A 19,733-nucleotide genomic window follows, 5' to 3' on the forward strand; every position below is an offset into this window, starting at 1 on the left:
CCCGAGAAGTCGAGGCTGCAGTGAGCAGTGATCACACCACTGCACTCCAGCCTGGGCCACAGAGTGAGACCCTGTTTAAAATATAAAAAATAAAAAAATTTCTACCATTTTCCAGGTATCATTTGCCCTGCCTCCTGCCACCTGCCTACCTCTATCCTACATTTCTGGGGTTCTTTGGAATTTTAATCAACATTGGAAACGGCTATTTGTTTTTTGTTAAAGCCCAGCAAAGCTAAGCCTCAGTTTTTGCATTCATAGAATAATAAGATGAACCAAACAGACTTTAAAGTCCATTTTAACTCAAATGTTCAGGGATTCTCTTTTTTTTTTTGAGACAGAGTTTCGCTCTTGTTGCCCAGGCTGGAGCGCAGTGGCGCGATCTCCACTCACGGCGACCTCCGCCTCCTGGCTTCAAGCGATTCTCCTGCCTCAGCCTCCTGAGTAGATGGGACTACAGGCATGTGCCACCACACATGGCTAATTTTGTATTTTTAGTAGAGATGGGGTTTCTCCATGTTGGTTAGGCTGGTCTTGAACTCCCAATCTCAGGTGATCCGCCCACCTCAGCCTCCCAAAGTACTGGGATTACAGGCGTGAGCCACCACACCTGGACCAGGGATTCTCTTATACCAGGCCAGAGAGCAGCAACCTAAGGCCCGATGGCCAAATGCACCCTGCTGCCATTTGTTTTTGTATAGCTTGCAAGCTAACTAAACAGTGTGGAAAAAAATCTAAAGAATCATGTTTCATAATACATGAAACGTCTATGAAATTCAAATTTTAGTGTCCATAAAGTTTTATTGAAAAACATCCATACTTATTCATATATTGTCTATGGCTACTTCTGTATGACAAGTAGTTGCAGCAGAGATCATATGGGCTCACAAAGTCTAAAATACTTACTCTTTGGTTCTTTACAGAAAAAATGTGTCAACCCCTGCTCTGTCCAATAAAGCTAGCTGGTTATTTTCATCTTAGTTGTCTGCCGGAAAAGAGGGAAAGTGTTTGGTGCTTATTTACAAAGTCAGATTAGCCACAGTTGATTTGTTGATTTGTCTTCATATAAAACTTCCAAAAGAGAGAGAGTTTAAGAGAAGTCCATTAGTTTCAAGAGTGCTGTTTGACAACAAGCGAGGTGGCTCACAGCTATAATCCCAGCACTTTGGGAGGCTGAGGCAGGTGGATCACATGAGGCCAGGAATTCAAGACCACCCTGGCAACATGGTGAAACCCCGTCTCTACTAAAAATACAAAAATTAGCCAGGTGTGGTGTGCATGTCTGTAATCCCAGCTACTTGGGAGGCTGAGGCACAAGAATCCCTTGAACTCAGGAGGTGGAATTTGCAGTGAACTGATATTGCACCACTGCACTCCAGCCTGGGCGACATTGTGAGACTCCATCTCAAAAAAAAAAAAAAAAAACCGTTATCAACTACTTCAAAAATATGTCACAGCATTGTATGGGTTCAAATGACATGAGCCAAAAACATCACCCATCTGCAGACTGAAGTCAGGCCTTAGGCCCCCAGTTTACTCTTCTACCCCCCCCAGCCCTGTGCCTGGACCACAGCCTAAAGTCTGACTAGATCACCAGCTCTCCCTCCTCCACAGGGAGGCTCAGCCTGTGTCCTGTGTCTCTGACCTTTCAACCCCAAACCTACCTGTTACAAATCTCTCTAATGTCTAGTAAACCAATAAAAACCAAGAGGCCATGATGTATATGTAATTTGACCTTGGGTAGGAAAAACAAATTAATAAAAGTCTGGGAGCTTAGCATGGTTGTGTGCATCTGTAGTCCCCGCTACTCAGGAGGCTGAGGTGGGAGGATCATCTGAGCTCAGGAGCCTGAAACCAGCCTGGGCAATAGAGCAAGATATCTTTAAAAATAAAATTAGATTAAAAAAGAAGAAGAAGAAGAAGAACTGGCCAGGAACAGCAGTGTTTCATGCCTATAATCCCAGCATTTTAGGAGGCTGAGTCAGGTGGATCACATAAGGCCAGGAGTTCGAGACCAACCTGGCCAACTTTTTGAAACCCGTCTCTACTAAAAATACAAAAACTAGCTAGGCGGGGTGGTGTATGTCTGTGATCCCAGCTACTAGGGAGGCTGAGGCAGGAGAATCACTTGAACCTGGGAGATGGAGGTTGCAGTGAGCCGAGATGCACCACTGCACTGCAGCCTAGGTGACAGAGTGAGACCCTGTCTCAAAAAAATAAAAATAAAAATAAAATAAAATAAAATAAAAATTAAAATTTTTAAAAAGAGCCTCAGATGCAGTGTGCCAAGATGTTAACCTATAGGTGGTAAAATTATCAATTCTGGTTTCTTCTAAACACTTTTATATATGTTCCCTTTTTTTGTGGGCATAGATAAACTTGCATTTTAAAAAAGAATTTCTCCCTATTTTTCAAGGCCCGTTTCAAATGCCATTTCCTATATGACAGGCATCCACAAACTTTTTCTGTAAAGGGCCAATAGTAAATATTTTAGGATTTGTGGCCATATTGTCTCTGTTGCAACTATTCAACTCTCGTTGTAGAGAGAAAGCAGCCTTAGGGCCAGGCACAGGGACTCACACCTGTAATCCCGGCACTTCGGGATGGTGAGCTGGGAGGATCACTTGAGTCCTGGAGTTCGAGACAAGCCTGGGCAACACAGAGGGACTCCATCTCTACATTAAAAAAAAAAAAATGTAGGCGCTTTGGAGTCAGAGAATCCTGAGTTCGTTCACATCTTGGTTCAACTACTGCCAAGCGACGTGTCCTTGAAAAACCCACCTGACCTTGCCATGCCTCCGTTCCCTCACTGGTAAAAGGGGTAGTGAATCCCTCCTCATCAGGTGACTGTGAGGCTTAAGGGAAATAAAAGGACGTATGTTAAATGCTTAGCATGGCTTTGGCTCTGGTAGTATTTAATAAATCATAGCTATTATTTTTTGTTTTTTTTAAAATTATTTATAAATAAAACAATATTTTTAGTAGAGATGGGGTTTTACCATGTTACCCAGGCTGGTCTGTTTTGTTACTGTTATTGTTTTGTTTTTGTTATTGTTTTTCACTATAACTTACTGTATTGCTCTAAAAGGTTGCGTCCGTTGTTCTTCCAGACTCTGGCTAACCAGCTATCCATCAGAGAAGTTTCCGGTCAGCATTCTCCAGAATGGAATCAAAATGACCAATGAGCCCCCCAAAGGGCTCCGGGCCAACCTTTTGCGCTCCTACCTCAATGACCCCGTCTCAGATCCTGTATTCTTCCAAAGCTGTGCAAAGGCGGTGATGTGGCAAAAGATGTTATTTGGCCTTTGTTTCTTCCACGCCATTGTTCAAGAGAGGAGAAACTTCGGTCCCCTAGGTAAGTGATGACAGTGCACCTGGGTGGGCTGGGGAAAAGGCTACCAGGCACATATAAGTGTGTCTCCAGGTGCATGTTTAAGCTTACGCTCAGATAGGGTTGCCAGTAAAATACAGTATAAGTATTTTCCAGGCAATATTTGGAACATACTTATACTAAATGATTTATTATTTAAGATTAAACTCTCACTGTATTTTTATTTGCTAAATCTGACAACCTGGCTGGGCGTGATGGCTTGTGCCTTTAATCCCAGCACTTAGGGAGGCCGAGGCAGGCAGAACCCTTGAGGCCAGGAGTTTGAGACCAGCCTGGGTAACATGGTAAAACCCCATGGTAAAAACACAAAAATTAGCCGGGTGTGGTGGTGCCCGCCTATAATCCCAGCTATGTGGGAAGCTGAGGCATGAGAATTGCTTCAACCGGGAGGTGGAGTTTGTTGTGAGCCCATATCACACCACTGCACACCAGCCTGGGTGACAGAGGGAGACCCTGTCTCAACAACAACAACAACAAATTCCTTTGTATGACTATATAACATTTTGCTTACATATTAATCTACCTATAGACTTTTTTTTTTTTTTTTTTTTTTTTGAGACAGGGTCTCACTCTGTCGCCCAGGCTGGAGTGCAGTGGTGTGATCTTGGCTCATTGCAGCCTCCACCTCTCAGGTTCAAGCGATCCTCCCACTTCAGCCTCCTGAGTAGCTGGAACTACAAGCATGCCACCACACCCAGCTAATTTTTGTATTTTTAGTAGAGATGGGGTTTCACCGTGTTGGCCAGGCTGGTCTAGAACTCCTGAATATTAATCAGCCTTAAAGAGGAAGAACATTCTGACATACACTACAACGTGGATGAACCTGAGGACATTATGCTAAGTGAAATCAACCAGTCATGCCAGGCACAGTGGCTCAAGCCTGTAATCCCAGTGCTTTGGGAGGCTGAGGTGGGAGGATCACTTGAGGCGAGAAGGTGGAGGCTGCAGTAAGCCAAGATTGTACCACTGTGCTCCAAACTGGATGACAAAGTGAGACACTGTCTCAAAAAAAAAATTAAAATAAATAAATTAGCCTGACACGGTAGCACATTCTTGTAGTCCCAGCTACTTGAGAGGCTGAGGTGGGAGGATCACTTGAACCTGGAAGTTCGAGGTTACAGTGAACGGAGATCATACCACTCCAGACTGGGCAACAGAACGAGATCCTGCCTCTAAAAAAAAAAAAAAAGCCATGTAACCGTTTGGCTTGCAACTAACTGCCAGTCATGCTTCATTTGCTGGCACACGAATTTTGTTATTTTGTTATACTTCTAATTTGAAAGCGAGTGTTTGGGAGGAAATTAAACTTCTCTATTGAGCCTGGCACGGTGGTTCACGCCTGTAATCCCAGCACCTTGGAAGGCTGAGGCAGGCGGATCACTTGAGGTCAGGAGTTCAAGACCAACTTGGCCAACATGGCGAATCCCTGTCTCTACTAAAAATGCATAAACTAGCTGGGCATGGTGGCACGTGCCTGTAATCCCAGCCACTCAGGAGGCTAAGATAGGAGAATCTCTTGAACCCAGGAGGTGGAGGTTGCAGTGAGCCGAGATCATAACACTGCATTCCAGCTTGGGGGACAGAGCGAGACTCTGTCTCAAAACAAACAAACAAACAAAAGCAAAACAAACAAACAAAAAACGTCTCTATTGAGCACAGGCTTCCCCATACTCTTTCTTGTATCCTGCACCATGCCTGGTTTACACATGTATGTCACTTGTTCAGCCCCCAATGGGCATTTATCATTACACCCTTGGAAATATGAGTGGTCATTTCTTTAAGGTTGGCCATTCAGTTTTCCCATGAGCTCGAGGAGGGGAATTCTCAGAACCAACGTGGCTCTGTTGCCCAGTCGTAGCTCCTGCTGTCTAGGCATGCCGTGGTGTTATTTTTGGAGCTCCATGTATTACCGCCCTATTCCTGCCAGGCTGAATAATTCTCATTCCACAAATCCCAGGACATTAACATCTTCCTTAACAAATGGGGAGGTACATAAGGAAATTGATTTTAGAATGGACGTTTTCTCAGGCAGAATGGCTCCCACGTTGGCGGTAAATGTCCAGGCTAATAGTTGGCCCCGGTGCTTGATATTCATGGGCCTGAAAGAGGCTTTTGATCCATCATGATGCTTAACTCCCTCGGCTTGGTCTTTGAGTAGAAATTAAGAGCTCTCAGCACTGAAGCCTCTCTCTGCTCTCCCGCACACAGGGTGGAATATTCCCTATGAATTCAATGAATCTGACCTGAGGATTAGTATGTGGCAGATCCAGATGTTTCTCAATGACTACAAGGAGGTGCCCTTTGATGCTCTGACCTACCTGACAGGTATTTATGGGAGGGGTTTTTCCACTATAAACCTCCAGTATCATGTTCCACCCTCCTGCTGTTCTGCTCCCATTTCCATTCACTTCTTTACTCCCTCCCTCCCTCACTCACCATAAACATCGAGCTCTTACTAATGCTGGTCATCATGCTAGATATTGTAAGGAAACAAACCAAAAATTAACATAGAATCTTTACCCTTGAGTGACTCACAGTCTCCAAAAGAAGAAAAATATTTAAAAAAATGATACAGGCTGGTGGGGCACCGTGGCTCATGCCTGTAATCTCAGCACTTTGGAAGGCCACAGCAGGTGGATTACCTGAGGTCAGGAGTTTGAGCCCAGCCTGACCAACATATAGAAACCCCATGTCTACTAAAAATTAAAAAATTAGCCGGGCATGGTGGTGCGTGCCTGTAGTCCTACTATTCCTTGGGAGGCTGAGACAGGAGAATTGCTTAAAGTGGGGAGGCCGAGGTTGCAGTGAACTGAAATTGCGCCACTGCACTCTAGCCTGGGTGACCGAGAGAGACTCCATCTCAAAAATAATAATAATAAAAAATACAGGCCAGGAGCAGTGGAACATGCCTGTAATCCCAGCACTTTGGGAGACTGAGGTGGAGGGATTGCTTGAGGCCAGGAGTTTAAGACTGGCCAGGGGAATATCCCATCTCTACAAAAAATGCCTAAATTAATCAGGCTTGGTGGTACATGCGTGTAGTCCCAGCTACTCAGGGGGCTAAGGTGGGAGGATTGCTTGAGCTCAGGATGTGGAGGTGCAGTGAGCTCTGATCGTGCCACCTCACTCCAGCCTGGGTGACAGAGTGAGATCCTGTCTCAAAAGAAAAAAAAAAAAAAGATAACATAGTAATAAGTTCAACAAGAGAAACATTTATAAAGTAGAAAGGCAGCATAATGATTAAATCTTGGGGTAGGCGGAGGAGATGATCATGGCAAACTTCTTGAAGGCGTAAGAGATGGGTTTTCGAGGTGAGTAGGAATTTTATGAGTGGAAAAGAAGGAACTGGGTGGGAATTTTATGAGTGGAAAAGAAGGAACTGGGTGGGACATAGAGGAAGGAGAACATTCGCAGCAGAGTGACCCTGAGGTAGAAATGACCCTAGCTGTTTTGTATTAAAACAATCAATCGGCAGCCTTTTATTAGTCCACGATATGTACAAGTACATCATATGGAAGAATGTAAATGTATAAAACTCGATCATAGGCTCTGTGCGGTGGGTCACGTCTGTAATCCCAGCACTTTTGGAGGCCAAGGTGGGAAGATTGCTTGAGCCCAGGAGTCTGAGACCAGTCTAGGCAACATCTCCACAAAAAAATAAAATAAAAATGAGCTGGGTATGGTGTTGTGCACGTGTAGCCCCAATTATCAGGAGGCTGAGGCAGGAGGATCACATGAGCACAGGAGGTCAAGGCTGTAGTGAGCTATGATCACACCACTGCACTCCAGCCTGGGTGACAGAGCAAGACCCCATCTCTTAAAAAACATACACACACACAACCAAAAAAACGTGACCACTAACTTCAAGGAACATGCCGCACAGTCCCAGAGACAGGAATGAAAATAGACATGTGCTAAATGAACGGAAGATCATGGCTGAAGGTCAAAATACAGCTTAATTAAAAAACTGGGGCATCAAGATCACACACAATTTCCTCTTCAGCTCCATATGTTAAGGAGTTTGTTAGAATCCCTTCCCCAGGCATGCGGCAGGCACTCTATACCTGTGATTAATGCATTGAGTCTTCACATTAATGTTATGAGCTCCATGTTAATAACCCCATTTTACAGCTGGGAAGACAGAGGCTTAAAGGAGTGGTTCTCAACCGGGGGTGATTTCAGCCCCCAGTGGCTGTTTGGCAATGTCTGGAGATGCTTTTGGTTGTCATAGCGCGTGCTACTGGCAGTTATAGTAGTGGAGGCTAGGGATGCTTCTGAACAGTCTACGATGTACAAGGTGGTCCCCATAACACAAAACTATCCGATCCAACATGTTAAGAGTGCCAACGCTGACAGACTGTGCTTTACAGTGATTAAGTTCCGTGCCAGAAGGTCACACTGACCTTAACTCAGTATAGTGTTCCCTAGAACAAAGCCCCAAATGACACACACAGCACACACAGAGTGGATCTCAGTTTGGTGAAAGAACGTCTCCAAAGAAGTGCGCCTGGAGCTGGACACAGTGACTTGCACCTGTAGTCCCAGCTACTCAGGAGGCTGATGCCGAAGGATTACTTGGACCCAGGGGTTCCAGACCAGCCTAGGCAAAACAGCGAGATCCCCGACTCTAATACTAATAATAATAATAAATAGAAGTGAGCCATATTCCCACAGTTCCAGGCCACACAGAAGCACATCCTAGGGTTCCTCTTCAGACCATAGCATGAGTGCATGATTGCCCTGGGATATGGTCTGTGTAGAGAACTGCCTGCAAGCCATAAACCAACTGCCTGCTGGTCGTAAACCAGCCAGCTTGAGAGTAGTCACCTTCCAACTGTTCCAGTCAGGATAGGCTAGTTAGGCTGAGATCACTAACAATCCTCAAACCTCAAGGGTATAAAAGACATCATAGATCCATTTCTTGCCCACTCTACATTTCCAGCATGAATTGGCAAGGGTCTTTGCTCATTGTAATTCTCTATCGGGGGCACAGTTAGCAAAGGCTCCACCCACTGTTACTGCCACCACCTCAACATATACATTAGTCCCCCTTTATCCATCATGGATATGTTCCAAGAACCCCCAGTGGATGTCTGAAACTGTGGATTTTACTGCACCCCATATACACTATGTTTTATCCTATACATACATACCTATGATAAAATTTAATTTATAAATTAGGCACAGTGAGAGATTAACAACAACAGTAATAAAATAGAACAATTACAATATATTGTAATAAAAGTTATATGAATGTGATCTCTCTCTCTCTCTCTCTCGAAATGTCTTTTTTTTTTTTGAGACAGAGTCTCCCTCTGTCACCCAGAGGAAGGGTTACAGTACTCTTTTAGCTCTGCCATCCACAAACAGCTTAAATGTTAACCGCCCAGTGGCAGATCAGTGTGACAGCCTTTTGTACCTGCACTCATGGCACCCGAGCTCTTGTCCAGGAGGTGTCCAGGAGGAATGAGGTCGCACAAATGAATTGAAGATGGTAAATGTGGGGGATTTTATTGCCGATGAAAATGGCTCTCAGTGGGAAGGGGAGCTGAAAAGGGGATGGAGCAGGAAGGTAATCTTCTCCTGAAGTCCAGCCATCTCCGGCTGGATTCTTCTCCAAAGTTACACTGTCAAGCTGGTCCCCTGAAGTCAAGCCACTTCTCTCTGATGTCCAGCTGCTTCTGTCTCTCTGCTGGCCGAGCCTGGGGTTTTGATGGGCATGGGTTGTGGGGTGGGGGCAGGTCATGGGTTGTTTTGGAAAAGGCAACATTCAAGTAGGAAAACAGGGATGTAAGTTCTCACTTAGGGCCGTGGTTTCAGGCTTTTCAGCTTGAGGGTGGGGCCCTTGCAGGGGACCTGCCATCTTCTGCCCGGAATTTCCCTGCTTGCTGTCCCTATCACTGTGTTCCAGCAGAGATCTTTGGCCGGAAGAATGCCGTGTTTTATGTTAACCACCAAACTCATGATGACCTTCCCTGGGCTCAACTTCTCTTTCTGTTGGTTGTCCCCAGGGGAATGTAATTATGGAGGCAGAGTGACTGATGACAAAGACCGGCGTCTCCTGCTGTCACTTCTGTCCATGTTCTACTGTAAGGAAATTGAGGAGGACTATTACTCCCTCGCTCCTGGAGACACTTACTACATCCCTCCTCATGGCTCCTACCAGGTAAGGGGTGGGCAGGGAGGCCCACCTCTTACCCCACAGGGCTCCCTCATCTCTATATGGCTACAGGGCTGCAGCGTAGCCAAGGAGCCCTGGGGTCACCTTGGGCTTCCTGAGTTGAATCCAAAAGCTATTCCCAGTATTCCCAAAAGCCTGCAAGAGAGACATGGCTACTGTTTAAGGAGGGCTTGGTATTTGGTAGACAAGATGTTTCAAAATATTGGATCCATCTGGGTGGAGGAGGGAGAGAGAAAGATGATTAAGATGGAGCCTTGGTAGTGAGCAAGATGGACATTGCTACTTGAAGACAAACATTCAGAAGGTGGCAAAAAGGGAGGAACAGAAAAACTGGACAGGGAATGAGAAAAAGAAGATGAAAACAATAAATCTGAGGAATAGAAAAGAGTTTACAGGTTAGGCGTGGTGGCTCATGTCTGCAATCCCAGCACATTGGGAGGCTGACGTGGGTGGATCACTTGAGCTCAGGAGTTTGAGACCAGCCTGACCAACATGGTGAAACGCAGTCTCTTCTAAAAATATAAAAATTAGCCAGGTGTGGTGGCACCTGCCTGTAATCCGATTACTTGGGAGGCTGAGGCAGGGGAACTGCTTGAACTGGGAGGTGGAGGTTGTGGTGAACTGAGACCATGCCACTGCACTCCAGCCTGAGTGACAAAGTGAGACCGTCTCAAAAAAAAAAAAAAAAAAAAACTTACTTTTATTGATCACCTGTGGAACAGAAAAACTCTCAAATCGTATTTTTCCGCTACTCTCACACCACAACCACCACCACCATCAACACAGAAGACTTCTGTGACCAAATGTGTGGAGGTTCCCCCTTCCCCACATACTAAGCAGTAGACACCAACTGGGTGTCCTCTAATTCAATTCCAATACCATCTACCTGGTAATAGTGTCAGATCCCACGGGCTGAGGGCTCAGTCCCCAGTTCTTTCCCCCACCCCAGACACCAGTCACAAGTCCCGGCCTCAAGAACTGACCAACCAGCTTCATGTTGGGGTTCCCACCGCTTCCCCTTTAATTGAAATTAATTCAATGAATTTGCTGGAGCGGCTCACAGAACTCAGAGAACCACTTAGGTTTATCGGTTTATTAAAGGAATATTACAAAAGATATAGATGAAGAGATGCATAGGGTGAAGTATGGCGGAAGGAGTGGGAACTTCCATGCCCTCCCTGGGTGAAATACCCTCCAGGAACCTCCATGTGGTCAGCTGTCCAGAAGCTCCCTGCACCCAGTCCTCTTGGGTTTTTATGGAAGTTGCATGACATCCCCCAGAGTATAGGGCAGGACCCTCTCTCTCTAGGTGGAGTCTTAAGACTCACAATCAGGCCAGGCACAGTGGTTCATACCTGTAATCCCAGCACTTTGGAAGGCTGAGGCCGGTGGATGGCTTGAGGTCAGGAGTTTGAGACCAGCCTGACCAATGTGGTGAAATTCCGTCTCTACTAAAAATACAAAAATTAGCCGGGTGTGATGGCGTGCACTTGTTAGTCCCAATTACTCAGGAGGCTGAGGTGGGAAGATTGCTTGAGCCCAGGTGGCAGAGGTTGCAGTGAACCAAGATCCCACCACTGCACTCCAGCCTGGGCCACAGAGTGACCCTGTCTAAAAAAAATTTTAAAAAGACAATCAGGCCGGGCGCGGTGGCTCAAGCCTGTAATCCCAGCACTTTGGGAGGCCGAGACGGGCGGATCACGAGGTCAGGAGATCGAGACCATCCTGGCTAACACAGTGAAACCCCGTCTCTACTAAAAATACAAAAAACTAGCCGGGCGAGATGGCGGGCGCCTGTAGTCCCAGCTACTTGGGAGGCTGAGGCAGGAGAAGGGCGTGAACCCGGGAGGCGGAGCTTGCAGTGAGCTGAGATCCGGTCACTGCACTCCAGCCCGGGCGACAGAGCAAGACTCCGCCTCAAAAAAAAATAAAAAAAATAAAAAAAAAAATAAAAAGACAATCAGAAAGATAGGGGAAGATTGAGTCTTGCTTGAGGGCAGGTAAAAGGAGGGCAAGAGAAGGTCAGAGAGATTCTGTTTCCTGTGGCCTGCCCCTAAGGCCTAACACACCCAACATTATAACAGGTGACTGTAACAAGGGCTAGGGGAGTTAGAAGCCAGGAACCATGGATGAAAACCAGTAGATATATATATAACACCACAACCTGTCACATGCCAAGGCCTGATTCCTTCTGTGGATGAAAAGAGTCTCTTTCTTACTTTGTAAAATATTTGAAGAGATTTATTCTGAGCCAAATATGAGTGACCATGGACTGTGACACAGCCCTCAGGAGATCCTGAGAACATGTACTCCAGGTGGTCGGGGTGCAGCTTGATTTTATACATTTTAGGGAGCACATGAGGCATCAATCAAATACATTTAAGATATCCATTGGTTCAGTCCAGAAAGGCAGGACAACTCAAAGTGGAGGCTAGCAGGTTATAGGTAGATTTAAACATTTTCTGATTGGCAATTGGTTGAAAGAGTTATTATCAATAGAAAGGAATGGCTGAGTTATGATAAGAGGCTGTGGAGACCCAAGTTTTATTATGCAGATGAAACCTCCAGGTAGCAGGCTTCAGAGAGACTAGATTGTAAATGTTTCTTATCAGACTTAGGGTCTGTATGTTGATGGTAATGCTGCAGGGGTATAATGAGGCATGTCTGACCCCCACTTCCCCTCATGGCCTGAACCAGGCATTCAGGTTAAATTTTAGAGTGCCCCGGACGAGGAGGAAGTCCATTCAGATGGTTGGAGGGTCTTAGGATTTTACTTTTGGTTTATACTTCATAACTACACTTGTTTTTCCATTTACGGATAAGGAAACTGGGGTTTCAGATAACAAACTCAAGTGTACATAGTTTCGTTATCGGAAGGGGGTCCAGATCCAGACCCAAAGGGATGGTTCTTGGATCTTGCACAAGAAAGAATTCGGAGCAAGTCTATAGGGTAAAACGAAAGCAAGTTTATTAAGAAAGTAAAGGAGGCCAGGCACAGTGGCTCACACCTGTAATCCCAGCATGTTGGGAGGCCAAGGAGGGCAGATCACGAGATCAGGAGATCAAGACCATCCCCGCTAACATGTGAAACCCCATCTCTACTAAAAATACAAAAAATTAGCTGGGTATGGTGGCATGCGCCTGTAATCCCAGGCTGAGGCAGTAGAATCGCTTGAACCCGGGAAGCGGAGCTTACAGTGAGCCGAGATAGTGCCACTACACTCCAGCCTGGGAGACAGCAAGACTCTGTCTCAAAAAAAAAAAAAAGGAAGTAAAGGAATAAAGAATGGCTGCTTCATAGACAGAGCAATGGCATGGGTTGCTGCCCAACTGTTTATACTTACAGTTATTTCTTGATTATATGCTAAACAAGGGGTGTATTATTCATAAGTTTTCTGGGAAAGGGGTGGGCAGTTCCAAGAAATGAGGATTCCTCCCCTTTCTAGACCATATAGGGCAACTTCCTGGCGTTGTCATGACATCTGTAAACAGTCATGGCGCTGGTGGGAGTGTCTCATAGCATGCTAATATATTATAATGAGTGTGTAACTAGAGGTCACTTCCGTGGCCATCTTGGTTTGGGGGTATTTGACTGGCTTCTTTACCACAACCTGTTTTATCAGTAAGGTCTTTGTGACCTGTATCTTGTGCTGACTCCTATCTCATCCTGTGACTAAGAATGCCTTCAGCTCCTAACAATGCAGCCCAGTGGGTCTCAGCCTTAGTTTACTCAGCTCCTATACAAGATGGAGTCGCTCTGGTTTGAATGCCTCTGACAGTTTGGGATAGAGCTAGGATCCAAACTCAGTTCTGTCTGGGTCCAAAGCCAGGCCCACTGGGGGAGCAGAGAGGAAGCCCGGGTGGGCTGAGAGATAATTCAGCCCCATCTGCTTTCATGCACACTCCCCAGAAAACTGTATGAGGGAGGGCTAGGGATGTGTTCGCCCAGCCTGTGTGTGTATATGTGTGTGTGTGTGTGTGACCTGTGCTACTGATGCAGTGTGATTCCTGTTCTGATTGGGTTCTGCTAAGCCTGGAGTCATCTGTGGGATTCCAGGGTCCCTCGTTTATTTTAACTGAAGATTTCCCTTCCAGTCCTATATCGACTATCTCAGGAGCCTCCCCATCACAGCCCACCCAGAAGTGTTCGGCCTCCATGAGAACGCAGACATCACCAAAGACAACCAGGAAACCAACCAGCTGTTTGAGGGGGTCCTGCTGACCCTCCCTAGACAGTCAGGAGGAAGTGGCAAGTCCCCTCAGGTAACTGGGCTGGGGAAAGGGGGCTCAATCCTATTTTCCAAGCAGTTCTCCATCTAGTGGGCACACAGGATTGGAGGATGACCAAGAAGGCAGAGAGCAGGGGCCTGGCAGCCTCCTGGCCAGTGGCAGGGAAGGGGCACTGTGGCCTTACTGCCAGGAGTCCTTATATCCAGAGCTGCAAGGGAACCAGCATGTCCAGAATGTCAGCTATTCCTGTATAACTTTTACGTTTTCTGCTATATCCACCTATCACCTATACCCCATTTACATAATGGGTTTTTTGCTTTTTTTCTTTTTCTTTTGCTTTTTTTCTACATAATGTTTTAAAACTAACTCTCTTCTTTTTTTTTTTTTTAATTTAAAAGATTGCACATCAGAACCATAAGTGGAAACCCAGTATCATTTCCATAAAGTCATGATAGGCATAAAAAGAAAATGAAAGCTGAACAGTTGGTGTTTTTTGGTTTCTGTTTGTTGTTGTTATTGTTTTTCTTTTTCTTTTTAATTTTTTTTTTTTTTTTTTTTTGAGACACAGTCTGGCTCAGTCACCTAGGCTGGAGTGCAGTGGTGTGATCTTGTCTCACTGCAACCTGGCCTCCCAGGCTCAAGCAATTCTCCCGCCTGAGCCTCCTGAGTAGCTGGACTACAAGCACATGCCACCATGCCCAGCTAAATTTTTTTGTATTTTTTGTAGAAGCAGTGTTTCACCATATTGTCCAGGATCGTCTCAAACTCCTGGGCTCAAGCAGTCTGTTCATGTTGGCTTCCCAAAGCGCTGGGATTACAGGCATGAGCCACCGCTCCCAGCCTGAACAGTTGTTAAGTTCTTCCTGGATAATGTTGCTGGCCAAAGCCCCTGAGCTGAGGCTTTGCTGGTTTCTTGTTAAAAGGAGAATGATGTGTGAGTGTCTTAAGAATTGGCACTGACCCGAAACTTTATTTTTGAAAGGAATGAAAAGAGAAAGATGGTCAGAACTTGACAAGAGGCCAGGTGTGGTGGATCACACCAGTGGTCCCAGCACTTTGAGAGGCTGAAGCAGGAGATGACTTGAGGGCCAGGAGTTCGAGGCCGGCCTGGGCAACAGAGGGAGACCACATCTCTACAAAAAAAAATTTTTTTTAAGTTAACCGAGGGCTGGGCACCATGGCTCATCCTGTAACCCTAGCACTTTGGGAGGCCGAGGCAGGTGGATTGCTTGAGCCAAGGAGTTCGAGACCAGCCTGAGCAACATGGCAAAACACCGTCAAAACAAAAAAGTTAGCCGAGCTCGGTGGCGCGCACCTGTAATCCCAGCTACTCAGGAAGCTGAGGTGGGAGGATCACTTGATTCCGGGATGTGGAGGCTGCAGTGAGCTGAGCTTGCACCACTGCACTCCAGCCTGGGTGACAGAGTGAGAGACCCTGTCTTTAAAAAAAGTTAACTGGGGCCAGGCGTGGTGGCTCACGCCTGTAATCCTAGCACTTTGGGAGGCCAAGGTGGGTGGATCACAAGGTCAGGAGATCGAGACCATCCTGGCTAACATGGTGAAACCCCGTCTCTACTAAAAATACAAAAAATTAGCTGGGCGTGGTGGCAGGCGCCTGTAGTCCCAGCTGCTTGGGAGGCTGAGGCAGGAGAATGGCGTGAACCTGGGAGGCGGAGCTTGCGGTGAGCTGAGATCTCGCCACCGCACTCCAGCCTGGGCGACAGAGCGAGACTCCGTCTCAAAAAAAAAAAAAAAAGTTAACTGGGTGTGGTGGTGCATGCCTGTAGTCGCAGCTACTAAGGGGGCTGAGGCGGAAGGATCACTTGAGCTCAGGAGGTCAAGACTGCAGTGAGCTGTGATTGTGCCTTTGCACTCCCACCTGGATGACAGAGTGAGACACTATCTCAAAACAGTAACAACAACAACAATGAAGAAAACTCCAAAACCTGAAAGAGTAACTTTCTCACCACGTGACTCGACATGATTTTTCTGTGTCGTGGAAACAACCTAAAATCCTGAGTACATCTAATAGTCCCAGTCCACTCTTTGTGATTCACTGACCCAGGCCACCTTCATTAGTCTACAAACAACGAGAGAAACAAATCCTGAGAGAGAGAGTGAGCGGCTTCCAGGCCTTCATAAAATCAAGGACAGAGCCAGAGCCAGAGCCACCATCTCCTGACTCCACCTCCTTCCTCTCCCATCCCTTTCCTTCTCCACCTTCCAAACTCCCTCCTGTTCAACCGCTCCCAACTGTAGAACTTGCTAATTTGCTTTCATGATTCGGTTCCTAGTGCCATGAAGTATCACTGGTATGAAGGTACACCAGCCTGGTTGGTGTGTCCCGACGTAGGAGTGGAAATTACCCACACAGTGGGAAGAGGGAAAGAAGTATACATCCCAGCCTCCCTCATCCACAGGACCGCAGGGTGTCTGTCTCTCCCACACCCAGGTCTTGTTCCTCCTTGAGCCTCCAGGCCTTTCCCCTCCCTACTTGGCTAAGCTCAGGGTTCTGTGCTTTTCTGGCTCAATGCTGAAGCATGGCCCTGCTGCCTTCCCAGGTGTCATGGGCACTGAGAAAGGGTCCCGTGGCATCAGGAGCTAATCCTCAGGGGCCTGAGGCTGTGGGAGATTCTCACCCAGGTGTGACATTGAAGACAGAGGCTCGGTCCTGCCCTGAAGCTACCTGGCCCTTCGGCTCTTGCCTGAGGTGTCAGGACAGGACTCTTTTTTTTTTTTTTTACTTTTAGACAGGGTCTCCCTTTGTCACCCAGGCTGGAGTGCAGCGGCCACATCTCAGCTCACTGCAACATCTGCCTCCTGGGTTCAAGTGATTCTCCTGCTTCAGCCTCCCAAATAGCTGGGACCACAGGCATGCAGCACCATGCACAGCTAATTTTTGTATTTTTTGTAGAGACTGACTTTTGCTATGTTGCCCAGGCTGGTCTCAAAGTCCTGGACTCAAGCGATCCACCCACTTCGGCCTCCTAAAGTGCTAGAATTACAGACGTGAGCCACCGTGCCCTGCCAAGGACAGGACTCTACTCTTCTGGGCCAAGAGGCGATGTCCTCCCCAAGGCTGGTGGGGTGATGAGGGACTCCTTTCCCCATCGGAGGCAGAAATGGCTTCGGTTGGAGAGTTCTCAGGAAAGTCCCACAGAATACATTTGAAAAGCCAGATGCTTAGTACTTCAAGTGTATCCAAAGCCACAGCCTGTAGGGCTTGCTTCTCACTCACCTCTCTTCTGCCTGCACTTTAAGGAAGTGGTTGAGGAGTTGGCGCAAGACATTCTCTCCAAGCTTCCGAAAGACTTCGACCTGGAAGAGGTCATGAAGTTGTACCCCGTGGTCTATGAGGAATCCATGAACACCGTCCTAAGGCAGGAGCTCATCAGATTCAACAGGTGGGCCGGATGATGTAGCTCAAATCCTGGGAGTTGGAACGTGAGGAGTAGGATCTAACAGGCAGTAGCTGAGAAGGGGTTGCTATGCAGAGGAAGTGGTTTGCCCCACCCGTATTAGGGGTGTGAATAGGGGCTGTGAACAGGGCCATCCCCAGCACATGCTGACCCTGGGTTGAATCATTCCTTCTATTCATTCATTCCCATTCATTCATCTGACATCTATAAAGTTAGGCAAAAACCAGTATCAAGCACAGGCTAATAGTAAAAGTAGTCATTAGAGCCACTTTTCTTTTTCTTTCCTGGGTTGAGGTCTCTCTGTCGCCCAAGTTGGAGTGCAGTGGTATGATCACGACTCATTGCAGCCTCCAACTCCTGGGCTCAAGCAATCCTCCCACCTCAGCCTCCTGAGTAGCTGAGTCTACAGATATAGGCCGCCATACCCGGCTAATTTTTTTATTTTTTATTTTTTATAGAGATGGAGTTTTGACATGTTGGCCAGGCTGGTCTCGACCTCCTGGCCTCAAGTAAGCCTCCAGCCGTGGCCTCCTAAAGGGCTGGGATTACAGGTGGGAGCCACTGCACCTGGCCTAGAGCCATTTGTATTGAGCCTTTAGTGACAGATATGGTTCTAAACACTATGCATGGGTCTTATTCAAAGTATGCAACAGGGCTGGGCACAATGGCTAATGCCCGTAATGACAGCACTTTGGGAAGCAGAGTAGGGAGGATCACCTGAGGCCAGAAGTCCAAGATCAGCCTGGGCAACAAAGAAAGACCCCATCTCTCCAAAAAAAAAAAAAAAAAAAAAAAAGGCAGGCATGGTGGTGCACGGCTACAGTCCCAGCTACTTGGGAGGGTGAGGTGGGAAGATCTCTTGGAGGCCGGGAGCTCAAGGTGGCAGTGAGCTGTGATCTTGCCACTGCACTTCAGCCTGGGTGACAGAGAAAGACCCTATCCCTTAAACACACACACACACACACACACACAATAGTCTTTTGAAATATGTCCAGTTATTAATCCTGCTACCAGCATTTTACAAATAAGAAAATTAAGGCTGAGCGTGATCACTCACGCCTATAATCCCAGCATTTTGGGAGGCAAGCTGGAAGGATTGCTTGAGCCCAGGGGTTTAAAACCAGCCTGGGCAATATGGCAAGACCCCACCTCTTAAAGAAAAAACAAAACAACAACAAAAAACAACCCTGAGATTCAGAAGGGTTAAGACTTGCCCAAGGTTGCTCAGTATTCAGTAATTCAATGGGAAAACTCAGTTTAAACCAGAACGAAGTGTGATTCCAGAACCCATGTACTTGGCCAATATGTGAAATCTGGGTAAATCTAGAAAGGGGTGGTAGACGCTCATCCCAGTGCCTCTACCACACAGTTAGGGGTGCTATAGGCTGGCCGTGGGGCCAGGATCTCTGGCCTTGTATTCTAGTCCTCATCTCCTCCAGTTATTACAGCATGGAGCCCAGTGGGATCACCTGGATTTGATTTCTAAATAGTCAAAACTGAAAGGGTTACCAAAGACCATCTAGGCCAGATGAGGAAACTGAGGTCCAGAGATGACTGTGATTTAATGTAGGTCTCAAGTGACTCAGAGCCAAGTGGGCTAAAACTTATCACTTCTGCTTCCAAGAGCTAGGTCTTGCTCCAGACACTCCACGTGTTACTGCCTCTATTCTGTCTCATTGGGTCATTGCTCCGTTTTAAGGACAGCCCTGATTCCAGAGGACTAGGGGGCTGGAGGAATGTTATTTGAGAGGTGCTTGGCTTCCTGAGTTTTAGGGTTACTCCTTTTTTTTTTTTTTTTGAGACAGAGTCTCGCTCTTGTCGCAGACTGGAGTGCAGTGGCGTGATCTCGGCTCACTACAACCTCCACCTCCCAGGTTCAAGAGATTCTCCTGCCTCAGCCTCTGGAGTAGCTGGGATTACAGGCACACGCCACCATGCCCGACTAATTTCTGTACTTTTAGTAGAGATGGGGTTTCGCCCTGTTGGCTAGGCTGATCTCAGGTGATACACCCACCTCAGCCTCCCAAAGTGCTGGGATTATAGGTGTGAGCCACTAGTGGCGCCTGGCCTAGGGTTACTCTTTAGAGTCAACAGGCAGTTGGCTGTAGCAGGGACCAAGCAAGGTATGGGGTGTGAGCCTAGGACGAGGCCACCTCTGTTGTGAGTCAGACACCTTGGCATGATGGGCTGTAGTCCCGGACTGTCCAACTGGACACCAAAACTAATGGCTTCCCTCTTCTGCTGTCATTCTCCTCTAAGGCCACTGGAGCTCTTTCTTGGTGGTTGCAGGGGCTTTCACCGGCCTTTACCACTGGGCATTCTATAAAGGAGAGCAAGCCAGGCGTGGTGGCTCAGGCCACCCAGCACTGTAATCCCAGCACTTTAGGAGGCTGAGGGGGGCAGATTGCTCAGGAGTTGGAGACCAGCTTGGGCAACATGGCAAAACCCGTCTCTACCAAAAATATAAAAAATTATCTGGGCGTTGTAGAACCAGCTCCTCGGGAGACTGAGGAGG

The 19,733-nt window shown here is 47.0% G+C and overlaps 1 protein-coding gene across 1 annotated transcript in view; it reads left to right on the forward strand.

Moving 5' to 3' along the window:
- The window catches only part of DNAH3 (dynein axonemal heavy chain 3), a 208,128-nt gene that overhangs the window by 182,600 nt on the left and 5,795 nt on the right, over window positions 1-19,733 (forward strand). The window contains exons 54-58 of the mRNA XM_033217790.1: window positions 3,108-3,352; window positions 5,597-5,713; window positions 9,400-9,554; window positions 13,665-13,832; window positions 17,061-17,203. Coding sequence (XP_033073681.1) covers window positions 3,108-3,352; window positions 5,597-5,713; window positions 9,400-9,554; window positions 13,665-13,832; window positions 17,061-17,203 — 828 coding nt within the window. The remainder of the gene's footprint in view (window positions 1-3,107; window positions 3,353-5,596; window positions 5,714-9,399; window positions 9,555-13,664; window positions 13,833-17,060; window positions 17,204-19,733) is intronic.

The sequence above is a fragment of the Trachypithecus francoisi genome, unplaced genomic scaffold (genome assembly GCF_009764315.1).
Source record: "Trachypithecus francoisi isolate TF-2019V2 unplaced genomic scaffold, Tfra_2.0 Lachesis_group10, whole genome shotgun sequence".
NCBI classification, from domain to species: Eukaryota; Metazoa; Chordata; class Mammalia; order Primates; family Cercopithecidae; genus Trachypithecus; species Trachypithecus francoisi.